Raw genomic sequence first — 22,806 nt, forward strand, 5'->3', positions numbered from 1 at the left:
GTGTTGATCCCAGAGTTTTTATGCTTTTATGAAAACAGCTAATGATGACATGATTCAAGATTCTGTGAAGGGCTCGGAGGGAGAATCAGTAAAACATCAAATAACGATGTCAGACTTTTCATGCATGACCAGATAAATGCAAAAGCATTGTTCTCACAGAGACTTGAAAGGATCAACAGTTGGGATTTGCTTCCAAAATGAAAAAAAAGGAAAATTTTCAGGCCAATTTGTGCTTTTGACAGGTGAAACACCATCTGAATTAAGATGGTGGGTACACATTGTGAATGAAATTGGGCACAGGTGCTTGTGAACATGGGAGGGGAGGGAAGCAGAGAAAAGGAAAAGAGAAATGTCACAAAACTGGCTATATTTTTAAGATATTTTTGTATTTGTTCAGCAAAAGCCATAACAAGTGACATTACTGCAGGGATGATGAGGTACAATATTCTGACTCTGTTACCCAGGATGGATACAACAGGCAGTTTTGGCCTTCACACTCAACACCAGGAATAAACAGGAGACCATAAACGGCTTTAATGAGTGAAAAAGGACACCCAAAGAAGCCAGGGACTTCTGAATGATTATTGACTTGGAAGTTGGGGTCTGTCCATGACCTGTTATCCCAGGGGGTTTTCTCTGGTTAACAAAGAGCTCACATGCTGCTGTTCACATTGATATCCAATTCTTCTATTACAGGTCCCCTGTGTAACTTTGTCAAAGCTCAGAGACTTCCTCCCAAGTCCCATGAATTGCCTAACTTCAGGACTCCAGGAAAGGAGCTGGTTCTTGGAGGATGCTTAGAACAAAAATGACAGTGGACAGCTTGTTCCCTCCACATTGGCGTAGAGATTGCTGGTATTGCAAGCAGGCAATGCTTCCCTGCTTCCCAGAGGGAGAATGGAAAGCTGGAACACCATCCTGGAGTAAAGAGACAGGTGTCAGTGAGGGAAAAAAGGAAGCTTTTGTTCTCATTGACTCTGTACATCTGAATGGAAAATCCAGGCAAGGAGACTGGCAGGCCTGCAGTTCACAATGCCAGGTCTCCTGGTTTCTAATTTTGGAACAAAGTACTCCTGCCCACACTGCCTTTCCCAAACACCCCTGTTACTCTTATTTTCAGAGGATGATTTCATAGGGTCTCACAGAAGCAGGGACTAGGCAGATGTACTTGCAGAGTCTGAAGAGAAGAAGTTGTCTAAGTAAAAAAAAAACCTATCCTTTTTCTCAAGGTAGAATCCAGAGTGGATGTGATCAGCACTGTTTTAGGAAGCACTGGCTTGAGTGTGCAACAGGATTTGTACTCTCCTACAAGACTGCAAAAGAAATAAAACAAATCTCCAGCCTTGTGACAGAAAGGGTATGGTGTTGAGCATAAATCTGGGTTCTGGGCCTGAGCAAGCTGCCCATCCCTTATGGACATCTGTTTTTCCTGCCCACTCTTGCTGCCTGGATCACCACATCCAACAGCTGTGTGGGTGCAGAGTCTGTTGTGCTGCTCTTGCTGCCAGTGTTGGACACCTCACACCTTTTCTATCACCACAAATCGAAAGCTGGCAGACTCACCACTTTTCTTTCCTCACTGTCAGAGTTTCAGATCTTCTCTTAGCGTTGTGTTGCAGAGGTGTGTGTTTAGTGGAAACCAGCCTTCCTTGCCAATGGGAAACACCCCCTTTGCAGGCAGCAGGGCACCCCTTTTTTGCACACCCTTTTGATGCGGCTCTTGGCGGTGCAGAACACGTGGGTGGCTGTCTCGCAGCTCTGAGTAAGCTGCAAGAGGATGTCAGCACTGCCAGACTTGGCCCAGCTTAATGTCAACCTAGACACTGTGGGGGAAGCCTGACTGCAAACAAAAGCAAAGCCAACTGCACTGTTTGTCCTTGTCCAAATGAAGGCAAAGGCAAACAGGGAAGATTTATAAACTGTGTTTTTTTCATTATTTCTAATATGATAAAGAGACATGTTGTCTTCTAAGCATTGCAATCCGACAGCAGTGTTTTCCTTGGGCATGAGCCAAAGTTTTGGCTCCTCTTTTCTTTTACCAAACATGAGTTCTCTGGGATGAGTCACTGGTTCTCAATGGGCTGCAGCTGCTGAGCCAGGAAAAGGAGCCCTTGGTGCACAGAGAAGGCATCAGGAGATGATGTGTCATGTGGGTTACACTGGGAACCACATCACTTCCCACAGCCAGGCTGCATGCAGAGCACCACCAGGCCTGGGGGAGATGGACATGAAGCCAGGACTCCCCAGGACCCCCAGGGGTTTGGGTACCACATTTCCTCTCTGGTCAGATGGTCAGATTCTGTGTGGATTCAACAAAAACTCCACTTCAGCAATTCGAATACTTAAATGAGTTGCAGCAACTCATTGCTGTAAACCTGGATCCTGAATCATCACCAGCTCCTTGCTGCAATGTGTTAACCCCTTCTCCATTGCTCTCCCATCCCAAGACAATCAGTGGAGTTACACAAGGGAAGCAGGTGGCTGGAGAGCACATAAACAAAGTATTTCATAGAATCACAGAATCATTTAAGTTGGAAAAGGCCTTGAGTCCAACCATTAACCCAGCACTGCCACATCCACCACTAAGCTGTGTCCCTAGGGATGGTGACTCCACTGCTTCCTTGGGCAGACAGTTCCTGTGCTGGGTTTCCTCTTATGAGAGTAGCTGAATGAAGAAAAAAAAAAAAAAAAAGGATCCTGAGGGACAATTCAATGAGTAAGGGATGTGTGACCACTGGTGCCCAATGTCAGCTGACGGACGCCATAGGATGAGGCAAAACCTTTTCTCTTCAGCTAGGGCTGAGAACCAAGTACATTAAATTTTGCTAACCTACAGCTCACCTTTTGTGGCTCAGCAGGTGACAAGCTCTCTGCAGAGCTGGTTCCTGTGTTAGTGGCCACCACATCGCAGCGCTGGCATTTAAAGGACCAGAGTAGGGCGAGGCTTGGTGTCACCGACCTCAGCACAGGGTCGCTGTCACTGTGGCTGAGCCTCAGCACAGCGGGGCCGAGCTGTTCTCTGATGCTGTTGTGTGAAAGATAAAGAGATTTTAAAAAGATATGAGGTTAAAAGAAACCACCCAGCAATAAGAACGACCGGGGCAAGGCTCTGCTGAGACACCAAGGACTGCACACCGAGGGGAGCGACCTGGCCGCGGTGCCGCTGCCCTCGGGGGATGCGGGATGCAAAAGTCACCAGGCCAGGCTCCTGGTGTCCTTCTGCAGGAGGCACTTGGCACTGTCCAAGCAGCCGGCACTGGCGGTGGCTCGGGGAGGCATCCTGCCCGGTCCCGTCCCACGGGATGCGCCGGGGGCGGACGCGGGGATGGCAGCGGGACGGCTCCTCCCCGGCGGGGCGGGATGAGCGGCCGGGCAGAGGGACACACAGCCGCTCCGGGACACGGGGGAGAGGCCACACGGAGGGAGCATGTCGGGGACAGCGGGCACGGCCATCTGCCTGCTGCGCTGCGACCTGCGCGCCCACGACAACCAGGTAGGGACGGGCTCGGGCTGCTGCAGGAACAGCGCTGCTGTTGGGCAGGATGGGCAGGGATTCTCCTGCATCCCGCCCCGGGAGCTCTCCTGCCCGCTCTGTGTTTGCAGGTGCTGCACTGGGCTCAGCAGAACGCGGATTTCGTGATTCCCCTGTACTGCTTCGACCCGCGGCACTACCTGGGCACCCACTGCTACAGCTTGCCCAAGACGGGGCCCCACAGGCTCAGGTTCCTGCTGGAAAGCGTGAAGGATCTGAGGGAAACGCTCAAGAAAAAAGGAAGGTAGTTGAGGAAGCACCGTGCAAATAACACACAATTTCTATTTTCCTACTCGCTTTCAGCACATACCTGTGCTGTGACTCAGATCATGTGCTCTGGGCTCTGGGGGTGGCTGATTTCAGAGATATTTCAGAGAGCCACAGCCCTTCTGTTAGATACAGCAGGGTCCCCTCCCTGCTGTGGTCACCTGTCCTGGATGGACACAGAGCCATCCAGGCTCTGTGCCACGTGGGTTTTGCTTTCTCAGGTACCCCTGAGGGGATGAGTGTCAGCTTTGAGTGCTTTACCCAGAGTGCTGGCAGTGGGAGACGTGAACAGCAGAATTTTGAGATGTGGGCAGTTACAGTGGCCACTGTGGCCTGCAGCTTTCCTCGTCCCTGGGAGCTGGCTTGAGACAGTCCAGCATGGAGACTGGAGAGTAACATTTCCTTATGCCCTGTCCCACTAAACCAGTCTCTAGACTCACATATCCTTGCTTATGATGCCTTTAGAACCATTGGGTTAGACCAGGGCCTGAAGAATCCACTACAAGATAATATCTGGCTTTGCAGAGCAAAAGATCATGGAGTCATAGAATAGTTTGGGTTGGAAGGGAACTTTAAGGGCTATCCAGCCCAGGCCCCCTGCAATGAGCAGGGGACATTTCCAGCCAGATCAGGTTCAGTCTGACCTTGAATATTTCCAGGGATGGGATAACCTCTCTGTGAAACTTGGACAAGGTGGATCAGCCAGCCCTTGAATCTCTTTAGTGTGTGAGGATAAACAGATTCACTTTTAGGTAACAGCCTGGCTTTGTGCCCAGTCATCCTTTCTAAGGCATCCAGAGTGGCAGAAATGTGTTTGATACAAACTAAGCCCCAGAGGCTTACAAACTCTGTTCAGGGGCTCCTAAAAAATGCAGGCTGGTCAAATTCTGTCTGTCTGCCCCCACACACTGTTTGTGCTCCATAGCAAAATAGGACATGAGTGCCTGCCTGGGCTGGGATGATGGTCTCTTGTGCACATAAATAACAATAACATCAAACCTATTTCAGGCCAGTATTTTGTGTTTCAGTACCCTGGTTGTGAGGAAGGGGAAGCCGGAAGATGTGGTCTGTGATCTGATTACTCAGCTGGGCTCTGTCACTGCTGTGGTTTTCCATGAAGAGGTAAGGGAAATACTCCAGTGACACAGTTGAAAGATAAAATCATGCTGTGAAGGTTTCTTCCACGAGCAAGTGGTGATGCAGATCCTGTGTGTTCAGAGCCTTTCTTGGGTGTGGAGGTGTTACCTTGGGGGAACTGGGTAGTTCCTGGGATGGGGATTCCCTGAGTGGGAGTCCTCGATGGGGCAGAGGGAGGAAGGTAATGTGGAGAAGAATAAGGAAGGCAAGACCAAGGTCTTTGTGCATGTGGGAGCTGCATTTTGCAGCCCTGGCCTCGCTCTTTTGCTCTCCCTAGGCCACGCAGGAGGAGCTGGATGTGGAGAAGGAGCTGTGCCAGGTGTGTAGGCAGCACGGGGTGAAGGTCCAGACGTTTTGGGGCTCCACGCTCTATCATCGGGATGACCTTCCCTTCAGGCCTATTGACAGGTGGGCTGCTCTGTGGTATCACCCCTCCACTGTCCCTTTTGTTTCTCACTCAGGAGGGCTCCCAGTCCTCTGGTCCCACAGGGAAAGGATCCATTAGTCCATCTGTTTGTGCTTTTATGGAATAGTGCTGTCATGCTCAGGCACACAATAGGGTGTGCACATTCAGCTCTCTGCACTGATAGCATTTATGGCCCAGTCCTCTGGTCCCACAGGGAAAGGATCCATTAGTCCATCTGTTTGTGCTTTTATGGAGCAGTGCTGTCGTGCTCAGGCACACAACGGGGTGTGCACATTCAGCCCTCTGCACTGATAGCATTTATGCTTCTGTATGTGTAAAGCCAAGGTGTGTGTTTGACCATTCATTAAGGGGCTGAAAAAGACCTCTAAGACTATCAAATCAAATCAGTAACTTAAGCCAAGCCCACCAGTAAACCATGTCCTTCAATGCCACATCTGCACATCTTTTAAATCCTCCAGGGACAGTGGCTCCTTCCCTGGACAGCTTGTTCCAGCCTGGCCACCCTTTCTGTGAAGAAACCTTTCCTAATATCCAATCTAAACTTCACTTGAAGCAGCTTCATAGAACCATTAAATGGTTTGGGTTGGAAAGGACCTAAGAGATGACTTACTTCCACCCCCTCCTTGGTGTGTGTACTCTTCACTGCTCCCTCAGTAGTCACCTGAAGTGTGGTTGATGGAGTTGAGTGATTCATGGTATTCTGTAGAAAATGTGTATAATAAGGTCAGACAAGTCAGGCCATGAAAATGCCTGTTTTTCTCCTTTGAGGCACCAGGAGGATGTAGATTTTTACACTGACATCAGCTGTGTTAATCAGAAGTTAGGTAAGGTAAATCTGGCTCTTATGGATTTCCCCACCAGGGCACACCTTAAATTGAAAAGGCACAATTTGCCTCAGAAGCAGAAAGAAATTGGGTGAAGGGCTGAGCTTCTGATGCCTGTTATCCCCCGGGGCATCTGCCCCTATTGTGCCTGGCAGTGTTCAAAGGGGCATCACAAACGTGAGAGGACAGCCTGGAATGCCAATCCTGCTCCTGAGGCGGGGGTGTGTGGTGCTGGGGGGGGGTCAGGGCAGTGAGCTGGCTGCTCCCATCTCTGCAGGTTGCCTGATGTCTACACCCACTTCCGAAAAGCGCTGGAATCCGGGGCCAGGGTCCGGCCAACCCTGCACATGGCAGATCAGCTAAAGCCCCCGGCTCCAGGGCTGCAAGAAGGGACTATCCCTGCAATGGAGGATTTCGGGCAGAAGGGTGAGGAAACTTAATTTGGAAGCTGCTCTAATGAAATCCTGCTTAGATTCTGCTCTTTAAAATATCCTGCTTAGGTCTGTTTTCAACAATGTGGTTTACAAAGTGAATAATTTCCTGCTGCTCCGGATTCCCAGATGTTCAGCCAGGCTGAGTCAGGTACCTGTACTGGCTGCACTTGAGCTTTGATGGTTAATACAAACCAAGCATCTTGCAGTGCATATTATATTCTGTCACAGAAAAAAAAAATATATTTCTGTAAAAATGCAGAGGCAACTAGTGCCTGAGAGACACATGAAATGTAGTTCCTAAGGATGATTGGATTATCATGGCCCTGTCAGTCTGGGAGGTGCTGTAGAAGCACCTGTCTTTAGTTGCAGGGTTAGGCAGATATTTGTCTTCAAATTAAAAGAGTGTAGATTTAGATTAGATGTGAGGAAGAAATTCTTCCCCGTGAGGGTGGTGAGGCCCTGGCACAGGTTGCCCAGAGAAGCTGTGGATGTGCCATCCCTGGAAGTGGTCAAGGCCAGGGTGAATGGGGCTTTGAGCAACCTGGGATAGTGAAATATGTCCTTGTCCATGGCAGGAGATTGCATCTGGATGATCTTTAATGACCCCTCCAACCCAAACTATTCTGTGATTCTTTGATATGTCCCTTGCTGAAAACCAAAACACAGAGGCAGTGGTTGCCCTTCAAACTGTCATTAAGCCTCAGGTCACTCGCTCTGCAAATGCAGGTAAAATCCTTGTATGGGAATTTCCTACCCTGCACCTGTGCAGGAAACATCTTTAGTTGTGGCATTCACATTCTCTGAAAAAATCCCTTAGCCAGGATTTTTCTCCTGGGAAGCTGAGAAGCCTCAGAGAAAAGGAAAACAATTCTTATCTCATTTGCTTCTCCCGTGTTGTGCTCATGTGGAATGTGTTTGGAGATTGTTTACCCAAAGGTCATTGTTTCACTGGATTCTGCTGTGAGTTGTTTTGACTCTTTGGCCAATTAGTGCCAAGCTGTGTCAGGACTCTGGAAAGAGTCACAAGTTTTCATTATTACCTTTTTAACATTCAGTAAGTATCTTTTCTGTATTCTTTAGTATAGTATAACATTTTAATATAGTATAATAAAGTAATAAATTAGCCTTCTGAGAACATGGAGTCAGATGCATCATTCCTGCCTTTGGCAGGGCATCCCTGCAAATACAATACTTAGTGAATTTTAATATGTTTGATATGACCCTTATTTTCAAGGAAAACCACACAATCTTTTATGCCCCCAAAGCAGACATCCCCACTGCTGAGCATCCCTGGATTTTAAGCTCCCTGCCTTTGAGATGCTTTCCCAGGGGGTAACAGGGTGTTGGTGTTTTCTGTGGCAGATCCTGTGGCTGATCCCAGAACGGCCTTCCCGTGCAGTGGAGGAGAGACCCAGGCTTTAATGAGGCTGCAATATTATTTTTGGGACACGGTAACTCTTACATTTCCTTGCCTACATCCTCCCCCTTGTACACATGGCTGTGCAAGTGGGTGAGGCTGCAATTTCACTTCCTAGTAATATTTCCTTAGCTCCTGTATAAAACTTCATGAAGGAGGGAATTAGCATTATTTCAGTTTTTTAGAGAGACAAACTAAACCAAAAAGAAGTCATCTGGGACTGGAGAATGTAAGCCAAATACTTAGGAGCCTAGTTTACTGGCCATCTCTCTGAAGTATTTTTTTCCATTAACTTCTGGGACTTGGGACAAAATTTTTTAGCTGCTTTACCTTGATTTGCTCCTTCTGTGCTCATGTCCCACATCATCAGCAATGTAGTTCCTCTGTTTTGGAGGAGTGAAAAGTGGCCTGAAGGGCTGGAATTGCAGCTGGGGTGAGGAACAGCTGACCCAAGTTCTGCCTGCAGTTATAAATAGTAGGAAGTTTCTGTAGTGTGGTTTAAAATCTTGCAGCCAATAATGTCAGCTACTATTTGTTTCCTTGCTTTGGTGGAGTGAAGCTCATGCTGCCACCATTTTGTCAGACAGTTTTTGAACTTCTTTCTGGTCTAGGTTGAGGAACTATCTTAAATTTGCCATATCAAAGGTACATTGTGCTGATTTCCAACAGCATCAGACCCCAAGCAGTTTTCTGGGTAAAGGAGGGAGCACCTCTCCAGCTGAGATGAGTTTAAAGTGTGGTCTTCCCAGTGCCTGGCTGGGACAGCCCCCAGGGCATCCTTTCAGCTGTGCTTCCCAAATTCCTGCATTCCTTTGGTTTTGGGGAGCATTGTCCTGGTTTAACCCCATAAGGCAGCTCAGCCCTACAGCAGCTGCTCCCTCAGTTCCTGCCAGTGAGATGGAGGAGAGATTCAGAAGGATTAAAGTGAGAAAAAGTCATGGGTTGAGTTACAGACCATTTAATAGGGAAAGCAAAAGCTGCTTGCACAGGCAAAGCAAGGTAGGGATTCATTTAATTCTTCCCACCAGTGGGCAGGTGTTCAGCCATCCCCAGGAAAGCAGGGCTCCATCACAGTTACTTGGGAATACAAATGGCATCACTCCAAACATCCTGACTTCCAGCTTTATATGCTGAGCATGACATCATTTGGTCTAGAATACCCCTTGGGTCAGCTGGGGTCAGCTGTCCCAGCTGTGTCCTCTTCCAAATCCTTGTGCACCCCCAGCCTACTCAGGGTGGGGTGGTGAGAGAAGCAGAAAAGGCCTTGAGGCTGTGTGAGCTCTGCTCAGCAGTAAGGAAAACATTGGTGTGCTCTCTGCACTGTTTTCAGCACAAATCCAAAACAACCCCAGATTAGCTGCAAAGGAGAAAATTAACTCCATCCCAACCAAAATGAGTACGAGTGTTCATAGCTTTTGCTCTTGGTCAAGCATTAATATATTCAGACCTGGAAAACCTATTCCTTCTTTTTTTGTGATGCAGATATTGTCTCCCCCAGTGAGCTACAGCAGCCCTTTAGCAATTGTAACTTGTGCAGTGGAGGTGATCAAGGAGAGATTGGTCTTCCTTGTGTCCTCTGCATTGTCCATGGAAATCTCAGAACATGGAAAAATGCATCCTGCTGTAAATGTGTGGGGCACAGAAACAACAGTGGTCAGGGTTCCTGCAGCTGAGTGTTGGGGGCTGTCACATATGGAGGGGTTCGATAGTTGGTCTGTAAGTTGAGTAAATAGAAGAAATAACAGTTGATGATTTTCAAGTGTATCTATAGCAAAGAAGAAGACAAGGTTGTTAGCATGAGAATAGATTAGAAAAGATACATAAAAATTTTTTGTAAGCTAGACTATGTGTATAAGTAGATGTGTATACGTGGTTTGTTAAATTTCTGTCAATTTTACTAATTATATCAACACTAATTGTTTTGCACCAATACATGTAATAAATTATTGTAATGTAGTTAATGACTTAAAATTACACTTTACTAAGAGTATATAAGGTAGAAAACACAAAAAATAAAACCTTTTAATTTTAACAGTAACACTCACACTGGTTCTATAACCCCCAAACAAGCAGCCACAAGGCTGCCAGTTCCACTGGTGCTTTTCAGTGGGTTTTTGATCCAGAATCAGACGGGGATGGGCAGGGAGCAGCACAGCCAGGTGCACAGTGCCTGCAGATAGAAACGTGCTGTAGGCTGAAGCAGGGAGCACAGCTTGTGACACACATCCCAGGGCAATACTGAAGACTGCTGGCCTGATTCCTGCCTCTGTGCTGGGGGCAGGAATTGGGCAGCTGTGCAATCCTTGCAGGCAGCCATGAGAGGGAGCCCAGCCCTGCCAGATTGCTCTGGCTCCAGAAGGAAAGAACATTTAGCAGGTTGCTTGTAAAGTACTGAAACCGTTTTGTTCTTTTGCTGTCACAGAACCTGGTTGCTTCTTACAAGGAGACTCGGAATGGGCTGGTGGGAATGGATTACTCCACGAAATTCGCACCATGGTAAAGATTTTTGTTGAGGCTGGAAAATCCTTTTCTGCTTCCATCTCAAATAGCTGTTACCTGTCTGCTGAGTGCTGCTGGGCATGGGTGGGGGTCTAGATGTGGTTCCTTTGGCCTTTTTTTTTGTGGTAGAGCAGCTCTGAGGCTGCACTTCCCTGGAACTGCTGCAGTGAGTTTGTGCTGGGATCACAGTGTGGACAGGGAGCAGGAGGGACTCGCCATTTGCCTTTGGTGCTGCTTTGTGTGGGAAGGGAAAGGCAGGGAGGCAACACAGCTTCAGCCTAGTCCTGGTTTCCTGAGTAGTCTGGGGCAGATCACCCCACCTCACTGCCATTCTGCAGGGTGAAGAGACACTTCTGATTATTCCTGTAGGAAAGGATCTTTTGTGCAGGTAAATATTTTGATTTATAATTAAGGGCTTTAGTTCCTGGTGCTGGAAGAGGCAGAGGTAATGCCAGACTGGAACTGAAGCAGCAGCAGAACCCAGATCAGCCTAAGCTGAGAGCATCTGGACTCTCCCAACAGAATTGCAATGAGAACCAAATTTCAGAGGCTGTTACAGGTTGAGATTTCTTGTTTCCAACGAGCTTTGTGCTGTGATGATTGCAGTGGATGGCTCCATCTGGTGGCACTTCGGGATCCCAGGACTGCTGGCTCTGTGGAAGTTTGTTATTTGTGGTCTCCACTTGAGTTTTTCCAAGCTGGCCATTTGCTCAGAGCAAACAGTTCTGATCTGTCTACCCCAAAATATTCCTCTGCCACGTAATCAGAGCAGTTCAGGTTGCAGCCAGTCATTCCCTTCTCGTATTGGCCTTTAGAGCTGGTCAGCAATTAAGGAAAAACTCTTCAAAGTTTTCTTTCTGTTTTCCACAATTCATTAGAACATCCAGCGTTTCCACAAGCTGTAGTGGAAATGGCAGTAAAATGCATTTCTAGGAAAAGCAAGGTCAAAGCTGTTTTTTATCACCCTGTGTGATGGGGTTGGAGTGTGCAAGTTCTTTCCTGCCTTGCAACAGCACTGGTTTGGAACAAATGGAAGGAGCCCAGGGGGTTGAAATGCCAGAGCAGGGTTTGATTCCCTAGTTTTCCTGCCAAGGCTCAGATTTTCAGCAGTCACTTCCCTTCTGTGGTTGCTCAAAGGAGCCACTGAGGTTCTGCAGGAAAAGGAGCCCTGGGCACAGGATAAGGAGGTTTGTGGTGAAAGGGCAGGTAGAACATGTGATGCAGAGGATGACGTTTGAGATTCTCTTCTGGGTGTGCCATTGGGTTTGTTAAATCATTTAGACAAAACTGGTTAAACTTGAGTAAAATGATTTATCTCTATAGCTTGGAGACTCCTGTGACAGTCATACCCCAGGAAGGAGAGGATCTTGATTCTTGGAAGAGAATTCTCTCTCTTGAAAAGTTGCAGAGAAGTTACAACTTGACTAAAGCCATTTAGGAAGTCAGGGGCAGAACTGGAAGCTGAACAAAACTTTTAGACAACAACTCTAGACACAAAAAACTGCTCCTCTCCTCCCTCTGAGCTGGCATCAAGCTGTCAGTCCTGAGTGGCATTCAGGACATCATTCCTCTGCTTTCAGGCTGGCACTGGGCTGCATCTCACCTCGGTACATCTATGAGCAGATCCAGAAGTATGAGAGAGAGAGAACAGCAAATCAGAGCACATACTGGTATGTCTTTTCACCATCAGCATGACTTATCTTCTCTGAAAAGGAGCCTGGCATTTCATGCACAGGAGAGTGATTTGTTAACTCTCTTTGTAATTAATGTTTGTTTTTCCTGTGCCTGCTGGCTGGTTCCTCTGGGTTGCACTGTAGTTCTCTTTCAGTACAGATTTATTAGTCTGTCTTTGACACCCAGGGGCTTTAGGCACTTTGTAAGTAAAGATTATGAATACCAGTTGTCATTATTATTGCTGGAAACCGTGGCTCATTATTTTTGAAAACAATCTCAGCAAATCAGCACCATCCATCTCTGTGTTCTTATGGGCTAAATGAGGAGGAGGAATAGTTTAAAAATAAAAGCCAAAGGGTTTCTCAGACTGAGGATATGAGCCCAAAGGTCTCAGTGACTGTGTGATTTGTGTAAATCTCATGGTGTTTGAAGGTCCCACGGCCACAAGTCCAGCAAGTTTTTGCTCAGCTGCCTGGCCATGACCACATCAGAGCAGAGGGGAAGAGGGCACTGGGAACTGGGTTTAATGCATCCCATCTTGCAACCCATGCTCTTCCTCACCTCTCAGTTTATCCATCCCTGGGCTGGCCTTGAACTTGTTCAGCTCTGCCCAGGCACTGTGAATCAGAACCTGGAGCTCTGATAGAGAAACGGGGTCGTGTTAGAGCCTGGCCTAACACTAGACCTGGATGGGAAAAATCCCAAACCATAATGTCTGTGCAAACTCTAGAACTAAATATTCATTTTGGTCTGTTACATTTGCAACATGTCAAACAGCACAGTGGTTGGTGAGGAACAGGCAGAACACTGCCAACCATTCTGGCCAAAATGCTCAGTTTCATTAAAATTCAAATGACAGATAAAATATCAACACCTATGAAGTGTATGTTTGGTTTGTTTTGGGTTTTTTTTGTTGTTGTTGTTGGTTTTTTTGTTTTTTTTTTAATTTCAAAGATAGGAGAGGAAAGATTTCAAGAAATGAACATACTCCTGTTTTCCATCTAACAGTCAGCCAGCCTGCTGGCAGCTGGCATGCCGTGGTGATTTTAGCATTTTAAAGTGTTCAGTAATTACAAAAATGAAGCTGTCAAGCTCCCAGGAAGTCAATTGTTCAATGAAGTACAGGTCATGGTGGCTGCACATGAGGGACTCATTGAACCTCAGTGTTATGACACTGCTTTTTAGGATTTGGACAGTTCAGGTTGGACATTAGGAGGAATTTCTTCACTGAAAGGATGATTAGACATGGGAGTGGATTTCCCAGGGAGGTGGTGGAGTCATTGTTCCTGAAGGTTTTTAAGCAAAGATTGGACTCGGTGCCAATGTCTGGTTGACACCGTGGTGTTTGGTCAGAGATGGGCCTGGATGGTGTCAGAGGTCTTTTCCAACCCAATTGATTCCCTAATTCTGTGATTCTGTTCTGTAACCAGATTATCCAGAAGAACCCTGTGAACCTAAAAATCAGCTGAGCAGAGGGCTTCCCATATGGCATAGAGTTGAAGCAGCTCTCTGAGGCTGATGTGCCATCATTTTATAAGAAGTTCTTTTTATATAAAAGTTTTTATATAAAACTGTCCTTTTTTTTCTGTGGGCCTAGCACCTGATCTAATGGGCTGGTGCACTGTAAAGCAGTTTTGAAGGGTGTCTTAGAGTCCCTTGCAAAGGTAATTGCTTAAATCAACACAAATAAATCACCACAAAGCTCTCAGGAATGTGCTGATCTGCTCGTTCCTTCGGAAGTGTGAAGCTCAATCAGGCCCTCCCCCTGCTCTGGGGAGAATTACATCCCAGCAGGGATGGGGGAGGAACGTGTTTCCTGAAATTTTGCTCCTGCCTGTGAGCTAAGGAAAGTTTCCCAAGTGATTCATGCAGAGTTTGCTTTCCCTGTAAGCCAGGTAAGCAGGCTTGGGGAAAGAACTGGTGTCATGGGGAAGGTCCCTGGAATTGCTTATTGTGAATAAACTTCACAGTGTTAGTGGTGGCCAAGTGATCCATGCAGAGTTTGCTTTCCCTGTAAGCCAGGTAAGCAGGCTTGGGGAAAGTCCCTGGAATTGCTCGTTGTGAATAAACTTCACAGTGTTAATGGTGAGTTGTATGGAAGCAAAATCCTTGTTCAGTTATCATATCTGAGTCTCAGTGAAATACTGAGAAGGTTTTGTGTTCCAGGGTCCTGTTTGAACTGCTGTGGAGGGATTACTTTCGGTTTGTGGCCCTGAAGTACGGCAGAAGGATTTTCTCATTAAGAGGTGTGTATGCATCACCACGTTTAGGGGGGACAGGTAGTCTCCTACAACATCGAAAGTAAGAGAAGAGGCTGTTGGCATTATATTGTACAAATATTCTTCTCATGGTGCTTGTGTCACCACCCTGGGATGCTGCTGGGAGCTCTCTGTTAGCACAGAAGTGCCTCAGCACCACGGTGCTGGATGCTGATCCCCAAATCTGATTAGATGCAGGGAGCATTATTGACACATGCCTGTGGAAAACAGCAGCACAGGGAGAGTGAAGATGCTGTTTCCAGAGACATTCCACTTTTCAGCAGAATCCAGGCTTCAGGCTTGCCTGAGTTCTCCAGAGGACCTGGGACAGAGCAGGAACTGACCCAGCAGGGTGAATGCCAAGAAATCGAATATTGCACTACTCAGGAATCAGAATGAGATTCAGCTCCAGCCCCAGTGACAGGAGTGTGCATGTGAAATGGGGGTCTGAGCACTCAGTGCAACAACAAATACCCAGTCCATGTGTCAGAGACCCTGCAGGTGATGCCTGTGCTGGGTGAGCTGCTCTGCAGGGGATGCAGCACTGGCTTAGATGCTCCAGGGCAGCCTGCCTGGCATCCAGCTGTGGCTGCAGAGGGACACATCTCCTTTTGGGCCTGTGTCGCATCTGCCAGGCCTGTGTGGCTGTTCTGATGGCATTAGATGCCAGTGGTGGGCCTGATCTGGGATGTTTGTAGCTAGAACTGAGTTGTCCCTGCTGCCTTTGCTTCATTGCACAGAAGGCTGTAAATGCCACTGGATCCTGCAAACATTAAATCATCCCACTCATCTGTTCCTGTCCCATTTGCAGGGGCAAAGTGTTACCCAGGGCTTCTGCCAGGTAATTCTGGGTGCAGTACCTGCTACAGAAACAGATTTCACATAAACTTTGTCCTGGAGTAAAGCTGAAAAAGAAAATACCAGTGTGGGCCACAGCACATCTCCATCAGCTTGTGAGGTCTGAGTAATTTTTAATTGAAAAGGAAAAGAAAGCAAACATCAGCAAAACAAATAGACAATATCCATTAGGGTTTGAGCACCCTCTGTGGGCAAAAGACACCCCTTTGCAACACTTGAGGGGAGGAATGGATCATCTCTAAACCTGGTTTGTTTGTAATGGCACTGAGAAGCTGAGCTTCACCCTCATGCCTTGTGTCAACCAAGCTCCCCTGGCTGTGTTGTGGTCTGAGTAACTGCCTGTGTCAGTATTTCTTCATCAGCAGGTCATTATTTTCCTCCACAGGGCTTCAAAGCAAAGAGATCCCCTGGAAAAAGGACCTTCAGCTCTTCAGCTGTTGGAAAGGTCAGTGGAAGCAGCAGGTTTGGCTGGCTGTGCTTTGTTCTCCACCTGTCTGTGGGGCTCACACGTGCCCTAACACTGACTCAGGTCTCTGCAGGGGAGCTGCCAGCATGGCCAGGGCTGGCATTTAAACTGGCATTTAAACTGGCATCACCAGGCTATGAATGTGTGTGGCTTCCCTTCCCAGAGCACTGAGCAGCCCACAGGGTTATCCTGCTGTGTGAGGTGCACTGCAGGTAGATTTCCTGCCCAGGAGGGAGTGTTTGTGACCTGCTGGTCCCTTGTGTTTAGTCACAGAGGCTGACCAGCCCTTCTTATCAATATTAGCTTGCCATGCCTGCTTTGTTTGCTTCTATTTGCTTTTGCTTACAAGAGATTCAGGCTAAATCACATCTTTTTTAACCCAGAGCCTTTTCTTTAGCTGTTACAAGTTTGTTGTTGTAACGTGAATAGCAAGCAGAATATCTCAAAACTTGGAGGGACTAACAGATTAAAGTATTAGAATCAGTGCAATACACACCTCTGTATCTTTTCTCGTGTTAATGCCACGTGTACCCATTTGCACACAGGATAAAATAAATCATCCAGGCACAATAAATTTTTTCCTTAACAACAGACAAACTCTGCTTTTCAGGTACTAACCCTGGAGGATTTGTCCAGTACATCCCTCTGTTAGTGACCTGTCAAGAATCTTTCTGTTCTTGGCCCATCTCACTGTTGTCTGCAGATTTATTTTGCTCTGCAAAATTCCCTGCAACCAACCTGATTGTTTTTCCAGTCTGAGATTTTTCTGTATTTTTTCCTTCTTGCCAAAACTTCTCCCCAGCTTAATTTTCGGTATGATATCCAGTTTAATTTCCAGTGGATCTTAGTGGCTGCACTCCAGCTAAACCACACTGAAATCTCTCCCTGCTGCTGTGCACTGGCACTGGCTTGGAAATGGCTGTGAATAGATGACCACAGGCTGGTTTGTGAGTGCTCAAAAGCATCCTGATATCCCAGAGCTGTGTGTTTTGTCTCTGCAGAGGGCAAAACTGGGGTTCCTTTTGTGGATGCCAACATGAGGGAGCTGAGTGCCACGGGCTTCATGTCGAACAGAGGGCGGCAGAACGTCGCCAGCTTCCTCACCAAGGACCTGGAGCTGGACTGGAGGATGGGGGCAGAATGGTTTGAATACCTGCTGGTAAGACTGGGCTCTTTGTGTACCTGGAGTTTAATGACAGGCAGGAGGACAGCCCTGATTTATAAGAAAGGGTACAGGTGATGATCAATAATTTTCAGGCTGATACAAGATGTGTAGATACTTTTTGCAGGGTGTGAGCTTCCCAAAGCTCACATAAGTAAAAGGAATTTTGCCACAGTGGAGCTGCCACCAACAAAGATGCAGCTAGGAAGTTTGCAATAAGCTTTGATCCTCTGTGCAGGGTTTTATCCAGAGATCTGCTGCACTTGACAAAACTTTCAAACATGAATTATGCTAACAGTGCTCTGATTTGCCTCACCCCAGAGGCTGGGGAGGGGGGCAGCCCAGAAAGAGAACACAAAAAGTGTGTGCTGGCTGTGCATTGATGGCTGTGGACTGGGAAGCCAGATAGTCAAGCACAGGCAAGTAGGGACAATGGCTGGATCAGCTTCCACAGAGCTCCACCCTGGCTGGAGGCATCCTTCTTCATTCTGGGCTGTTACAGGCCTCCCTGCCAACTGCAGCACCAATTCCTCTCATCTATAAATCAGCAGCTGTGTGAGCTCAGTTAAATAGCTGGGTCACTTTTCTGACCTTAGCCCCCATGGATTCTCATGGTACTGACTGAAAAAAGGCAAATACTCACATCAACCTCACATTAAAGGTCTTATCTGTGGGATACAGGAGGCAACTGGCAATCAGAAAACTTTCCACTCACTCAGAGTGCTGGATGGGCAGAGAAAGCCCAGTTGCCTTGCCAATATCTGCAATTAAAAGTGATTTTTTGGTGAATGTAATTTTTTTAACTTCCTTGGAGCTGGGCTCTGACATGGCTTTGGCTGCAGGAGGAAGATCTGGGTGCTCTCCCATGCCAATGCTGTGAGCAGCAGTGGGCTTGGACAACAACACAGTGCAGGATGTCAGGATCCCCCAGAAAGGGGTTTGGGATTTCCATGCTGTGATGCTTTTCCAGATAAAAGCAAGAGCCTTCCACAAGTGTGTCCTGTTCTACAAGTGAGGAAGATCTGGAAGGTCTCACATTAGAAAGATGCTGCCTTTTTATCTATATTTATTCCTAAGGACATGGATACCAGCCTTGCTAGAAGCAGAATTTAGCACACTGCACTGGCCCTTTCACCAAGGGAAGCCCCAGATGCTGATGGCCACTGTGGGTTGGTGTGGCACAGGCTGATCCTTGTGCCCCTCAGTCTCATCTTATGTCACACAGCTCTGGTGGCATCCCCAGAGCAGCACACAGGAGACATCAGCTTGGTGGGGAAGACAAGGCTGTTGAAGGGTAGAGGCCAGCACAGAACGGAAACTGGTCTCACTTGCCTCTAAAAAAAGGAAAGCAATGCCTGTTTCATCTCCAATACTGCCAGCAAAGGCCCACCATGTGTGCCATCCACACCAGACAGGCAGGGAAACTGAGGCACAAGCTCTCTGCAACTCGGTGGAGCCAGGGGAAAGGCCAGAGACCACTGGTGTCCTGAACTGAGAATATCTCAGCTCTGACTTCATTGATTTCATTCCCAGGGTCAGGCCCCAAGGAAAGGCAGAGAAACAAACAGAAGAGAATGCCAGGAAGGGGCAAGGCTGAGGGGGAAATGAGCCTGCCTCCTCCAGGCCCCCTTGGATTTGCCCTCACCTCCCACACATGCTTTCCTGCATGTTAATCACACAATCGGGCCTCCAATGGCATCTTTCTTCCCTCCTTATCTCACCAGCTGGAGGAAGTGAGCTGGGAAGGGGAAGCCTGGTGCACAGGGAGCAGAGCTGGCTGCTGCATGCCCTGACCCCAGCACTCACTGGCTCTGCAGAGAAAGGGCAGCTTGGCAGAGCCTGCTCCTTGAGCCTTCTGCCATCCTGGAGCATTGAGCTCCTCACGCCAAGGAGTGGCTGAGATCTTGGAAACATCTCTTTGTGGACTGGTTACTGCTGTGGCTGCAGTAAAGGGAGAAGAAAACGACACTGAACCATCTGTTTCTGTCACAGCTGCTGCTTTTGTAGCACAGACATCCCTAGGAATGCTCAGAGATCCCAAAACCTCCTTGCCATCATTTCCACTCCTCTCCTGAGCAGGGTTTGAATTGTCCTACAACTGGAAAACTTCTGGTGTTGGATTTAAGCCACCCTGCCCAGCTGAAGAGCACTCAGATGGGATCATCTTCTGCTCTCAATTGTGCTTGTTCCAAAAGCCCTGCTCCATTTTATATAAGCATCCTTGAGAGTTTTTATTTGTTTAGAGAAGGAATAACTTGACAATGGGAGAAAACTGCAGTGTTTGTATTGTTTGCATCCTCATATACACTGTGGTTTGTCTGCACAGTCTGAGTTAGACTTCTCTCCAAACTGCCTAGTAGGATCAGCAGAGATGAACTGGCAATGCGTGGTGTCTGGGTAACTAGTCAGAAAAAAATTTCTCTCATATTTGAGTACTTTCTTTTGGAATATGAGCATTCAAATGCTAGGGCTACTTGTGCAGTCTGCCAGATGATGGCAGAAAGAGAAAGATTTTCCTTTAAAAGGAAGGAAACTGAGAGACTTTGGTTGGACTTTTATCTGTTTTCTGACCTAAGGATCATGATGTGAAGTAGTCTGGGAAGCCGATCCCAGACTAAAAAGCAGCCATGCAGGTCCTTTCCTGAGCCAGATGCCTGTACCAGCATGGGGAGGCTCTGACCACCCCAGTCTGGCTGGAGTGAATCCCGTTCAAGGAAATGTCCCCCTGAGCTAAAGGATGGATGTGAAGATTGACCAAGGGCCAGCCCAGCTCTTCTGACAGTTTTCTCCCTCTGTTCTCAAGGTGGATTATGATGTTTGTAGCAATTATGGCAACTGGTTATACAGCGCTGGCATTGGCAACGACCCACGGGAGAACAGGAAGTTTAACATGATCAAACAAGGCCTGGATTACGATGGGAATGTAAGTCTTGTGTGGCTGTTTCACAGGGATGAGTGCAGGAAAGGACATGTGGTGTTTTAGGGAGCAGAGAAGATCAATGTGCTGTGTGGATACAAAACCAGTTCTTGTGTCTCCTGGGCAGCAGTCGGGCAGGTTCCTTGGTGTGCACAGGACAATGTAATTTAACAACCTGCTGCTGTCCCCGGGGATGTCCCCACACCCTCCCTGCTCAGTGTGCTAAATGTTTCATCACCATTTCTTCTGAGTCATAGCCACATCCCATCAGTACCTCACACAGATGCTTCCCTGAGCACAGAGCAGCTTCTTGGAGAACTCAGGAGTTACCTGAGAGACAGAACCATTCCTTGAGAGGTGCTGAAGAGTAGATTAAACCTGTGACTCTGACTATCCTCTCTGAAACTGCAGATAAATTGCCCTTTCCATGTGCTTAGCCAGTTTCACAAGCTGCATTACCTGTTTCTACACTATTCTTTAGCTTCACATCAGGCTGTGCTGTTGCCTTTTGGCACTGTAGCTGGCAGGATTTAACAAGAAATCAGAAATTAGTCCTTGTGGAGGACACAACAGTAGAGTTAACAGGAGAGATTCAGGAACACAAAGTGTGCAGCTGAGCTAGCCATCCTATTTTCTTTCAGTCACAGCAAACTTCTTGGGGAACAGGATGTCCTGAACAGGATAGGTGAACAATGCTGAAAATGCACCTCTGCCTCCCTCCTCTGCCTGCAGTGAGCTCCAGCATCCAGGTCTCTCTTTAGGCACTAATTCTGAGTGGAGGATTTAGCAAAAGGGGCTAAGGCTTGTCAGAGGTAACTGATGCTGTACAGCACCAGCTTCTCTACCTGGAAATCTGGCTCCTCTCTTTCCCAGTGAGAAAGAGCCTTGCTGGGAAGCATTTAGAGATTGTCCCTGAATGGATCCTGTCCATTGGTTCTGTTTGCAGGGGGATTATGTCCGGCTGTGGGTGCCAGAGCTGCAGGGCATAAAGGGAGCAGACATCCACACCCCCTGGGCACTGAGCAGTGCTGCTCTCTCCCAGGCAGGAGTAACTCTGGGTGAGACCTACCCCCAGCCAGTGGTGACAGCCCCAGAGTGGAGCCGACACATCCACCAGAGGCCTGTGAGTACTGGGAGGGCTCCAGGGGCTGCTCTGTGAGTTCTGCTCTTCTTTCTCAGGTGTAAAGGGAAAAAAAGTTGTTTTTTCCCTTTAAAAACTCGCATCACAGCAGGGACTGTGCAGCCAGGATTATTTAGCTGCCTGTCCTATCTGCTGTGGTGAAGGGTGTAAACTTTTGCTGCTTCTCTGTCCCTTGTATAGTCAGCATGTCCTTCTGAGCATCCTTCCATGCCCTGGCAGCCCCACCAGAGGGATGGGGTTTCTCCAGGACCTCCAGTGGTGTGACCACCCCCCAGTGCAGGTAGACAGAAGAGAAACAACCCAGTGTCCTTTCTGTTCAGGAGGTGGAAGTAAAAACAACCAACTTCCTGCTTGAGTGCATCCAAACTGGGGTCAGCAAGACCTGTAAATATGGGGACTGCTCCTGGCACTTTGCTTTTTGAGTGTATCTTCCCTTTAGAATGGGGGCAGAGTGGGTTCTTGATCTGCAAACATGTCAAGGCTTTTATCTGCTGCCTGGGATGCTGTTCTTGGAGGAGGTGGGTATGGAAGGGTCTGCTGCCTGGGATGCTGTTCTTGGAGGAAGGAAATGGATGTAACCAAGGGTTGTGTATCATAAGAGTGTTCAGCATTTTGCCTTTCCCCCATGCATCTGCTCTGCTTCCTCCTGAGTGAGGATACTCTGTGGAGGCTCAAATTTAGGGATTGCACCAAGTCAGTGAAGAATGAAGCATTCCCCCATTTCAGGTTTTAATCCCAAGGTGCAGTACCAAATTTTTTGGCCAGATTCCTTTGCCGTGAGTGGAAAGTTTGTGGAAGCAAAGCCTTCTGCTTCACCCATGCTGTTGGAGGGCCTGGATTAGTAACCTTCTGGGATGAGAGAAAGGACTCTGCAGGAGCACCTTAGTGAGACACCAGTTTGAGGCAGTGATGAAACTTGAAGCCAAAAAGCTTCTCCATCAGGCAAAAGTTTGATTTTTATCAACTTTCCCAGGTCACCTTACCAGAAACCCTGGTTTCCTAAATCCCAGCCTAGAGCAGTGCCTGTCAGGCTTTCCTGCCTTTTTGGGTGAACTTGGGAGGCAGAAGTTCCATGTGCACATTCTCCTGGATGCCAGCACTGCTTTGTGACCAAATCCACTCTGCAGCATCAGTAAATATCTTGCTGTTCCTTGTCATTTGCCACAGGGAGGAAGTCCCCATGCCAGGGGCAGGAGGGGGCCAGCACAGCACAAGGACAGAGGGATAGATTTTTACTTCTCTCGCAAGAAAGATGCTTGCTGAAGACTGAAGGAGTGCTCAGCAGGAGGTTTTGCTGCTGGGGGTGCCTGGATAATGGTTAATCACCTTCAACAAGCCAAAGATACAGGTTTGTCACAGTAAAATGACATGGGATCTGCCTGCTTGGTGCTCCCAGGGACATTCTGTGGATGTGGGTGTTTGGAGGTTGTGTGTTAGCACCTCTCCTTACTATCTGGAGCCAGTGGTTTATGTGGCAGGTGTTTTCAGTCAGAACTGAAACTTCCTATGCTTATTTTTAATTTCTTAAAGTTCTAAACCCACCAATCATTGTGCAATTAAAAGTTTTGCTATTGGAGTATTTTTAATTTCTTAAAGTTTTAAACCCACCAATCATTGTGCAATTAAAAGTTTTGCTACTGGAATATTTTATCTTCCTCATTTCCATAGAGCTCCACAGACAGAGATTGCAGAGGATGTTCTTTTACTGTCTCCTGCACGGTATTTTGGAGAAGCAGTGTGTTCCTCCTGAAAATTTCCTTGCAGCACCCTTTGTTTTTTGTACCATCCTGGAA

General features: G+C 47.5%; 1 protein-coding gene across 2 annotated transcripts; it reads left to right on the forward strand.

The window, feature by feature from the left end:
* The first annotated feature begins 3,373 nt into the window (after positions 1–3,373).
* LOC120510579 (cryptochrome DASH-like) lies at positions 3,374–22,648 on the forward strand. Of its 2 annotated transcripts, XM_039726523.1 has the most exons (14): positions 3,374–3,493; positions 3,604–3,776; positions 4,828–4,921; positions 5,214–5,344; positions 6,465–6,613; positions 7,984–8,072; positions 10,461–10,534; positions 12,118–12,207; positions 14,378–14,457; positions 15,713–15,772; positions 16,795–16,952; positions 19,759–19,878; positions 20,819–20,995; positions 22,181–22,648. In XM_039726523.1, the coding sequence occupies exons 1-14, from the start codon at positions 3,428–3,430 to the stop codon at positions 22,274–22,276; spliced, it is 1,557 nt and encodes a 518-aa protein (XP_039582457.1). In that variant the 5' UTR covers positions 3,374–3,427; the 3' UTR covers positions 22,277–22,648. The 2 variants fall into 2 exon arrangements, with proteins under 2 accessions (XP_039582457.1, XP_039582458.1); XM_039726524.1 differs by lacking the exons at positions 19,759–19,878; positions 20,819–20,995; positions 22,181–22,648 and adding an exon at positions 17,798–17,993.
* Positions 22,649–22,806: the final 158 nt, after the last annotated feature.

This window comes from Passer montanus, unplaced genomic scaffold (genome assembly GCF_014805655.1).
Source record: "Passer montanus isolate IOZ18808 unplaced genomic scaffold, ASM1480565v1 scaffold59, whole genome shotgun sequence".
Lineage (NCBI taxonomy): Eukaryota > Metazoa > Chordata > Aves > Passeriformes > Passeridae > Passer > Passer montanus.

Coding starts and splice junctions, on each gene's coding strand:
- LOC120510579 (XM_039726523.1), top strand. CDS start 3,428: ATGTCGGGGACAGCGGGCACGGCCATCTGCCTGCTGCGCTGCGACCTG. Junction 4,922..5,213: donor CTGTGGTTTTCCATGAAGAG/GTAAGGGAAATA, acceptor TGCTCTCCCTAG/GCCACGCAGGAGGAGCTGGA. Junction 10,535..12,117: donor TCCACGAAATTCGCACCATG/GTAAAGATTTTT, acceptor CTCTGCTTTCAG/GCTGGCACTGGGCTGCATCT.